We start from the raw sequence: 10,444 nt of genomic DNA, 5'->3' as shown, positions 1-10,444 counted from the left end.
TTTATTTGTATTAAATAGATTTTTTACAGTTAAATTTTTAGAAAATTTAATATTAATCTAACAATAATATATAAAAATTATACTTTATTTGTTTGTCTTGAGAGTTGTTCTTATAAAATTATTGTTGTTGAATTGGTTTTAAATTTTTAAAAAATTAGCCACATGGATATATTTGATGCAAATCAAAAATTTTTCGAACAAAATTAATACAAAATAAAACTTAAGAGTATTTTTAAAATTTTTACCAAATTTCAAAAATAAAAAAATATTCTTTACTCTATAATTTTATATTTATATTTAATTACGTAATGTTACGTTAATAAACATAAAAAAAAATTTATTATAATTAAATAATGATATGAAACTTTTTACATTATTCATTCCTACCTATATATTATGTTTTGTTATCGCTATACCCACTTGAGAATATAAACAAAATTAGTAAATTCATAATATTTTAGTTTTAATATAACATATTTATCATCTTAACTAATATTAAATTTATTATTATTCATATTTAATTTATAAAAGATAAATTAATAACGTATTAATTCCTATAATGCACTAGTTTACATAATTCAAATCAAATTCTATTAGAAGAAAATGCATACAAAAATATATGCTCTCTGTTTTATAATATATATTCCAAAACAAAAATAAAATAAAGAAAAAACAATATCTTAAAAATAAAAATAGTAGAAAATTACACGAGTAGAAGAAATTCATATCATATAAAAAATAAATTTTAGTTTATATTACACTTACTTTATATATTCAGCAATGAAATAATTTACTACCTATTTTTTAGAAAAGAAAAATCGATTAAAAAATATGTCACATGTCGACTTTGCTTAAATTTTTATGTTTATTTTAATGAATTTAATTTTGATGTATTCATAAAATAAAATAAATTTTATATAATCGTATAATCATATTTATTTTTTATAATTATTTATATAATTAATTAAAAAATAAATATTTTTTTAATATGAAATTATATAATTAAATATATGTATAAAATTATTTTATAATTTTAATGTATCAAAATTAATGACATTATTTCCTTCCTTCCTTTTTCTTAGAAAAAGAAACTAACCTGCCAACCTTGCCACGTGTCAGAAACATAACCTGCCAACACAGGGAAGAGTACAATACAACATGTTACACAGTAACAGTACTAGTATCTGACACTTGTCTCCCACAAAATGAAATTACAATAATACCCTCAACACCATCTGAAAATTACACTTATACGCCACTTAGTACATTATGCTCCGTATCTTGTACGTTTTTGGATAAGGAAACAACGCAACACAACAAACACAAGCCAAGCACCAACCCTTTTAGCTTTAAGCTCGCTTTAACCTTCAAAAACCTCTCCAAATTTTTCACCTTTCTCTCTGTGTCGGTGTGCAGGATCAAAACACGCTTATATTATAATTCTCTGTTAGTACTGTGTCTCAAGTTTCCCTCTTTCACCTCTCAACAACCTCAAAACGTGTTCTTGTTGTGGTTTTGGTGTTCCAGAGCTTCGATCCTTTTCTGGGGTGTGTGAAAGTTTTCCAAAAATGAGAGGTTTTTTGTTGCAAGGTTGGAGCTTCATTACTTCATGATCAAGGGTTGTTGTAGTGGCTATTGGTTCCGTGATTTTGTGAGCTTTGTGCCGGAACTGGAGTGCATGTGGGGTCTCATTTGGATTCTATGTTCGTTGAGGGATTTGGGGAAGAGAATAGTGAGTTCGGATTGTGGTCTTGTGATTCGAAGTAGGGGTAGGTGGGGCAAATGTGGCTGAATTCTCTCTGAGGAAACAACAATTTTTTTCAGAAGCTTTGTGTTTTTCGTTCTATAGGGTCATCCTTTTTTGGAATTGGAAGCTTTTGTAGGTGTTCCCACTTGCCATATAAGAATGCAGCAAGATCAAAGAAAAAAGGTGGATTTTTTACAAGTTTTTATTACATATTTGAGTGAATGATGAACAATCAAGATAGCTTTTTATTGTTTTGATTAGTTGAATTATTTAGAGGATGATGAATTATTTGTTTGTGATTGTGTTTGATGTGAATTTTAAGTACTTTGGAGTATGTGGTTGAGGTTTAGGAACATGTTTCTATATATGCTGAGCTGGTTCAATGTAGGGGCCATGTTATCTCTTTTTTTCTGATATTGAGTTTAAGTACATACAACACGTGATGTAATTTTTCTGTCCCCAAAGTGTTTGTTACTGTAGTAGGATAACGGCATGTTTGGCAAATCTTATATTTCACCATCGTTATTTTTGTTAGAAATTACCATCTATATGTTGTGTTCATAGGAGGTTGTTCTTTCAACTTCAATCTATCTACCCCTTTTGCTTTTCTTTTTTTCTACGTCTTGTGTTATGCACTTATGTGCTGTACACGCTTGAGCTGCATTATCATCATCATCATCATCAATTCATCATACATGGTTGACTCTCCAAAAATCAGATTGTAGAATGAGTGAAATGAGAAGAACCGGTTGATTGTAGAAAGAAAAAGCTTTTGGCTTTTTGAAGTTAGAGATTGGTTTGTGATATATATTTAGTGGTTCTAATATTCTATATGCTAAAGTTTGTGCTTCTTTTATGTGTTGTTATGTTAATATAGTTAGTACATTGGAGTGAGGAGTTGTATTGAGACAATTTTTCTCTTTGTCTATTATTTACATTTTTATTAGTTTGTTTGAGTTATTCAATTCTATCATTCTATGCTTGACATGATCATGTTCCTGCATATGTAATCTATCCTCTTTTTCTGTCTATGATTATGTAATGCTGTGGAACTTGCTTTATGTAAATTTTAACAAACGTACAGATTTGTATTATGTCTATTAACTTTAATGGTGAGTCCTGAGATATCTCCAATATAAGTTTTCTGGATTGCTTACGAAAATTTGCAATCGCTTTGTTGCCGTAGCTTGATTGGAATCAATTTTGGATTTGCCTGATTTTGATTTGTGGAAGAACTTGATTATCTTTGCTACAGAGTTCAATGGAGATGGAGTTTTTCTCTGATTATGGGGATGCCAGCCGGTACAAAATTCAAGAAGTCATCGGGAAAGGAAGTTATGGTGTTGTATGTTCAGCTATTGACACTCATACCGGTGAAAAAGTTGCAATAAAAAAGATTCATGATATATTTGAGCATATATCCGATGCTGCACGCATTCTCCGGGAGATAAAGTTGCTTAGACTTCTTCGACATCCTGATATTGTTGAAATCAAACATGTCATGATGCCTCCTTCTAGGAGGGAATTTAAGGACATTTATGTTGTTTTCGAGCTCATGGAGTCGGATTTACATCAAGTCATTAAAGCCAATGATGACTTGACAAAGGAGCACTATCAATTTTTCCTTTACCAGTTACTTCGAGCATTGAAGTATATTCACACCGGTATATTTTAATATCTTTTAATATCTAATAGTTACTTCTTCATGATTGATCTTATCTAAATGCACATCGTGTTGTTAATGTATCATTGCTCAGGCACTTGTCTTAAGAAAGATGTTAGGAATGTGCAAAATATGGTTTCTATCTGTGGTTGATGATGCTTTGCTTTTTCTACAAGTTTCTGCCTGATGTCAAAATTGCTCATCTAACCCTTGTCTACTCCATGCAGCAAATGTCTATCATCGAGACTTGAAGCCAAAGAATATACTGGCCAATGCAAACTGTAAACTTAAAATCTGTGATTTTGGGTTAGCAAGAGTCGCTTTCACCGACACACCAACAACAGTATTTTGGACGGTATTGCACTTTCCACATGATCTCTGTTCACTTTCTACCTTTCTTTATACCTATACCTTGTTGGAGAAATTTTTTTCATTTTTCATATAAAAATTCCTGGGGAAGTATGGATGATATTTTCTGACTTAATTCACATCTATAGGATTACGTTGCGACAAGGTGGTATAGAGCACCGGAGCTTTGTGGATCATTTTACTCAAAGGTATGACTTTCTCAAAGATCCTTTTTGATTGTGTATAAGTCGGAGAGAAAGTACATATGTGTAGTCTTGTTTCGTTATGCCGGCATTCATACTCATTAGCTTTGTGTGTAGAAATTGCAATTGCTTATCAACCCATGATTCATGCTTTCTGTTGTCTTCTTTTCCATCATTAGCTAAATGTAAGCCCCGAGATCAATCTATTATTAATGGATAATCTACTAGCTCTATCTGTTTCTGTTAGTTTTCTATCGCATAATGAGCTAACATATTGCGGTGCAGTATACTCCGGCAATCGACATATGGAGTATAGGTTGCATCTTCGCAGAAGTATTATTAGGAAAGCCACTTTTCCCTGGAAAAAATGTTGTCCATCAGTTGGATCTGATGACCGATCTGCTTGGAACTCCTTCGCTGGATACTATATCCCGAGTAATTCTCCCTCCATAAAAGGACCTCTGAATTTCTAATTGTATTGCTTATTTGTTTCCACTAACAGTATTGTTCTGCTCGTGATTCTGTTGGATGTAGGTACGCAATGATAAGGCTAGGAGATACCTAACTAGTATGCGGAAGAAGCAGCCTGTGCCATTTGCACAGAAGTTTCCTAATGCAGATCCTTTAGCACTACGACTACTTGAAAGATTACTTGCCTTTGACCCGAAAGACAGGCCTACTGCTCAAGAGGTTTGTTATATTGTGCTCCATTTCTTTGTGTATGTTGAAAACGAATTTAGTTTGATAATCAACTGCTTCATGATTTTTTTTTGAAACTCTAGAAGTTACAAGAGTGATGTAGAGCATCCACATTCATAGAATTATGTTGACTTGCTTGCTTAAGATATTTAAAGTTTTTTGGTTTTTTCAGGCATTAGCTGATCCTTACTTCAAGGGATTAGCAAAGGTGGAGAGGGAACCATCCTGTCATCCTATCACGAAAATGGAGTTTGAATTTGAAAGGCGAAGAGTCACAAAGGAAGAAATCCGAGAGCTAATTTTTCGTGAGATTTTAGAGTACCATCCCCAACTTTTGAAAGACTACATAAATGGAACGGAGAGGGCTAATTTCCTTTATCCAAGGTTAGTTTGTTATGTTACCATTTTTCATTGGTAATTTGGTATTCATATTTGATACTTCCTTCTCGAATATTTTCTCGTTAACCTTCATTTGGTGTAATATATCCTACAGTGCTGTTGATCAATTCAAAAAGCAGTTTGCTCATCTTGAGGAAAATGGTGGCAAAAGTAGTCCAGTTATGCCACTTGAACGAAAACATGTATCGCTTCCAAGGTGATTTGTTAATGCAGAATCTCATTTGAGTTTTACTGCTTATTTGTTTGCAACAATTAATTGTCAACACAATGTTACTTTAGTTGAGCAGTATCTACTGTGATAAATTTTAAGATGACTAGATTAGATTCTTGTGCATATGCAACAGGAAACCAGTCTAGAGCATCTCATTCTAACTATGCAATTTAGCTCTAATTCAATCGAAACCGGATGCTGTTACATAGCAGTACATAGTGTCATAGTATTGTTTATACCTTATGGGACATTGCTATTTTTTCTATGTAGATGTTGATGCACTTTTCTAAGATTAAGTAAATACAAAATGACAACCATGGTGAGCGAGCAAGTTGTGACATGCGATAGTTGTGCATGTTCCCTGTCTGCCAATGTTTGTTTAAGAAGCTAGGTTTTATACATGGTATGGAGGGACAATATCATTCATAGGAGGACCTAAATTATCCCTCATTCTCTTAATGCCGTCTCATGATAACTGTTCTCATTCAATTCATAAGGATCATAATTTGATAGTTACTTGTTCATACTTAGGTGACTTCATTTGATTTTACCATTGATAGGTCAACGGTTGTTCATTCGAATATGGTAGCCCAAAAAGAGCAATCAAACAATGCTTTGAGCAAAAACCGGCAACCGGCCGAGGAATATAATAACAATCAAAGAATTCCACCAGGTATGTGATTGCTATCATCATAGTTTATAACTTTCTCCGTCCCTCTCACTATATATATATCCAGAGATACATTGATCCGAGGATATACCAAAAGTGACGGCGAAACCATCAGTAATATAATCACTATTCTCGACGTTTTTATCTTCAGCAAAACCCGGGAAAGTAGTTGGTCCCGTTGTCCCGTATGAGTATGGTAGTATCGTCAAGGACTCTTTCGATCCAAGGACATTCATCAGAGGTTCTTTTGTTCCTTCTCAAACCGTTCCTCCCACGTACTATTACCAAAGATCAACCACCGGACACCAAGACACCGAAAAGGGGGTGCCTTTGAAACCAAAACATGGCCCTCAGCAATGTGGAGTGAATGCGAAAATAGCACCAGACATAGCCATCAACATTGATACTAACCCTTTTTTCATGACAAGGGCAATAGGAGTGAACAAGATAGAACAAGATGATAATAATAATAACCATAGAATAGCCATTGACACGAACTTGCTTCAATCAAAAGCTCATCAATATGGCGGCATTGGTGCTGCGGCCGGTGCCACTGCTCATAGAAAGGTTGGACCTGTTCAGTATGGCATGACAAGGATGTTCTAAAAGAAAGGTTTGTGTTGTGAATATTGTGGCTCTGTGTGTAGAGAAAAGAAAAAGGTTTCTCGTTAATGTAGTAACTACAATATTTGGTGGTGTTTTCTCCTTTCTTGCTTCTTTCTTTCTGTGTAAAAAATGACATGAGTTAGTGCCTTCCCTAGAAAGCAAAGCTTTTTTCCTTCCCTAGAAATGATGTAAACTTTGGTTACAGCAATATGAATAAATTGGGATGTTTTCATCACTTCACACTGCATACTAAGCACATCTAATATGTTCTTTGGGAATATTAATGACTTAATTTGTTTCTTATGTGTATTTTTGAAGTATTATTATATAGAATTTAATTTTGATGCACTGTCAGTATAGTACCGTCTTATACGTGCATCTAATCACATAAGCACCGTCTTATACGTGCATCTAATCACATAACGCCATTAGTAAAAATAATTATCTTTCATATTGACGGTATGAATGGTCATTCAGGAGGACGGTTGTGATTGTACGATTGTATAAACATTTTATACTATCAGGATATTAAAATTAAACTTTTATTATTATATAGTAAAAATAGTGATTTTGAATGATTTTGGAAGTGTTAGTTTTTTCTTAGGAAAATAGACAGAATAAGCATGAGTGTGAAGTCAACACAGGAAAATTTATTCTTTTCATCATGGCATAAGGAAAAATCTTGAATAGACTTCCCTAGAATTGACATATTTTGTTTTTGTTGAGATATTTGGATCTTGTGGCTGATAAGAAAAGTCAGCTATCTACAAATGAGTTGAAAAATGGTACATTTATTCTAATAAAACTAAATAGAGATTGAATAACATTGTTAAAACAAAGTAGACGCCTAATAAAACCAATAAACCATGTATATTCCAAAACAAAATCTCTAATAATAAATGGATTTTAATTTACTATTATTATTTTTTAAAATGGCTCAAATTATACTAAATTTTCTCACTTACCTATAAATATATTTATCCTTGAAATTGGTTTGGTATATGCTTATGCAACACTATCTTTAATAATAATAATAATAAAAGAGAAAACTCTTAAAAACAGTAATTTTTAGTATTTTTTTCATTATTTGGTCAGTATAAATACTAAATTACCTTTAACAAACAAATTTTATTAATTCATATGTACAAATTTTAAAAAATATAGGTGTAAATTGTATTGATTTATGTGTACAAAACTTTGGTAAATATAAGTGTAAATTATATGTTTTTTCTGTGTAAAACATCTATAATAATAATAATAATAATAATAATATAAAAAAACGATGTTATTTTATTTAGAGTTGTTAAGTGCATACATTGCTGATATATCCCCTTTTTTCAGCAGAAAACAAATTAAAGAATGTCAAACAAATAAATAAAAAATAAAAGAAAAAATGAAAGAGAGTTATTTGAATGTGGATACATTTTGGCATTTACTTCATATGCAATGGAAGCACCATTGCTGCAAACTGCAGACAGCGGGACCTCACAGATTAAAGTCTGAGTGAGTTCATGTGCTCATCATTAATTAAGAGATTAATTAAACTGCTTCAAATTAAAATCCTCATTCCTACTTTCTTTATTTGTGCACTGAATTTTTATTATTAATATTAACTGCTATTATTGTAGTAGGTTTTGTTCTATTGATTAATTAATGTTACTTGTTTAACTTCTCTAATCTTGTTTTAAACATTTTTGTGGTGTTCTTCTTTATGCACAAACAGATTGTTCTTAGATTTAAATAAGGTCATTAATTCAATATCAATATGTTCCATATATATAAGATATGGTATCATATCATCATCATCGTTATTTTGTTTTCTTACGGTATCTCTCAACCCGACAGGTCAATAATTAATTCTCAGCAAATTTGAGTTTTATTTAAGAATTTATTACTGGCGAATGAATTACTACATGAACAGGATTCGGTTTAAATGAACTAGTAACTTAATTACTAAACTAACCTAAGTTGATTCATATTATCATCATTTAAATTGTGCTTAAACATGCATGTCAAATAATTATTATTTTTTCAAGAGTTTAATTTTATGTACTGTTACTAACAATGTAAAAAAATTTATAAGCATCTAAGTAAATTTATATATTTAAATTTTTTTAAGTAATGAATTTTGATATTGGTAACTTTTACACATGTAATAATATATAATTAAATAATTGTACTAAATTTTTAACCTTTCTTCTCTTTAAACAGTGTAATTGACCATTTTCTCCTTTTATTTATTATGTTATTATAATATGTGAAAATACATAAATGTATGGATGCATGTATAAACAATAATCTTTAATTAAAAAATAATGAACACCAACAGTGAAATGTAATATATAAATGTATGGATGTATAAATTATAACCTTTAATTAAAGCAAAAATTAGACATATATATTATTCCATTTTAAAAAATTTAAGAATAAAATTTTGGCCCCCCTATAGTTTAGGTCTAGCTTCGCCCTAGCCTTCTATGTAATAGTCAGAGGAAAAAAAAAGAAAAAAAAGGAAAAAAAAAAAAGAGTATTTCATGATGCTCCACTAGAGGCCTACCATGTGAAAGACTTTGATTTCCTTCATAAAGATGATTTTGGGCATCTTTAATTTCTTACAATGGTAAGTAAGAATGAATGATAGATAGATAGATATAAGCCATAAATCTTATTCAAACATAACCTTCATTACATCATATGATGCTACATTAATAAGATTTATACACTATTTTTAATAAAAGAAAACTAATATGTGAGTTTGAAATAGATGATGATGATAGCTATATGTTAAGAAAATAAAAAAATAAAAAACAAACAAACAAACACTGGTCCAATAAGTTAACATAGAGACAAACTCACTTGAATATCCACACATTTTTTATTTCAATAAGATTATTATTAGACACAAAGTAGATATATGTATGTATGTGATATTAATTGAATTATAAATGCATGGCTCTCTGATCAGAATAACATTTTTCGTACAAAGAATAATGGGAGGTACGGATCCTCATTAGCACCAAGGAAAGAAGAAAAGATCGAGTATTAGAATGGAAAAACAAAAATAATGTAAATATAAAATAGTTTTATTATTTCAAAATTACCTAAATATATAAATTTAACAAAATAATTATATAGCAGAAACTCTAAGAAGTCAGTAGTTTTTAATAATTTTAGCAATTATTTAGCCAGTATAAATATTAAGTTATCTTTAACAAATAAATTTTATTAATTTATATGTATAAATTGTATTGTCTCATGTGTATAAATTTCGATAAATATAAATATAAATTATATGTTATTTGTATACAAATATTTATAAATATAAATATAAATTATTATTAATTAAATATAGACTCAAAATAATAATATTTACTAGTCACATAATATTACGTAGTATTACTAATTATATAATTTTTTATAATATATATAAGAGTAAAATAACAAAAAAAATATTTAAAATTTACACTTTAATCAGATGAATCTCTAAAAAAATATATTAATAAAATTTTTTAAAATTAGTAACACTACTTTTAAATTACTTTCTAATCATTAGGATAAAAGATCTTAACTAAAACTACTTTATACATGTTTATTATTTTAAAAGACTTTATTAATATATTTTTTAAAACTAATCTATTTAAAATATAAATATTTTAAAATTTATTTATATTTTATTCTATATAAAATAAAAAAGAGGGTGATGGTGTAGTGTGTGAATGTGACAAGAAGAAAGGGATAGGAGTGGGAGTGAAGCACATGGAGTCCCATATGCCCAACACAAAAATGAAATTTGATATCTCTAAATGCAAAAAATATCAATCACCCAATCCATCCTCTGGTTTCCTTCTTGGAAACATCACCACCTCCCTCTTCTGCCTTCTCCACTACCACATGTTCT

At 30.1% G+C, this 10,444-nt stretch overlaps 1 protein-coding gene across 3 annotated transcripts; it reads left to right on the top strand.

Moving 5' to 3' along the window:
* Positions 1-1,029: 1,029 nt before the first annotated feature.
* Positions 1,030-6,781, top strand: LOC112702036 (mitogen-activated protein kinase 20). Of its 3 annotated transcripts, none has more exons than XM_025752893.3 (10): positions 1,030-1,930; positions 3,003-3,411; positions 3,638-3,765; positions 3,908-3,967; positions 4,247-4,396; positions 4,496-4,651; positions 4,833-5,044; positions 5,154-5,255; positions 5,831-5,943; positions 6,092-6,781. In XM_025752893.3, exons 1-10 carry the CDS (start codon positions 1,907-1,909, stop codon positions 6,544-6,546), a joined length of 1,809 nt encoding a protein of 602 aa, XP_025608678.1. In that variant the 5' UTR covers positions 1,030-1,906; the 3' UTR covers positions 6,547-6,781. The 3 variants fall into 3 exon arrangements, with proteins under 3 accessions (XP_025608678.1, XP_025608680.1, XP_072055091.1); XM_025752895.3 differs by having other exon boundaries at positions 6,008-6,781; XM_072198990.1 differs by lacking the exon at positions 1,030-1,930 and adding an exon at positions 2,282-2,543.
* Positions 6,782-10,444: the final 3,663 nt, after the last annotated feature.

This window comes from Arachis hypogaea, chromosome 7, assembly GCF_003086295.3.
Source record: "Arachis hypogaea cultivar Tifrunner chromosome 7, arahy.Tifrunner.gnm2.J5K5, whole genome shotgun sequence".
NCBI lineage: Eukaryota > Viridiplantae > Streptophyta > Magnoliopsida > Fabales > Fabaceae > Arachis > Arachis hypogaea.
Note: the sequence above shows the minus strand (reverse complement) of the source record. Positions and strands in the feature narration are given on the sequence as shown.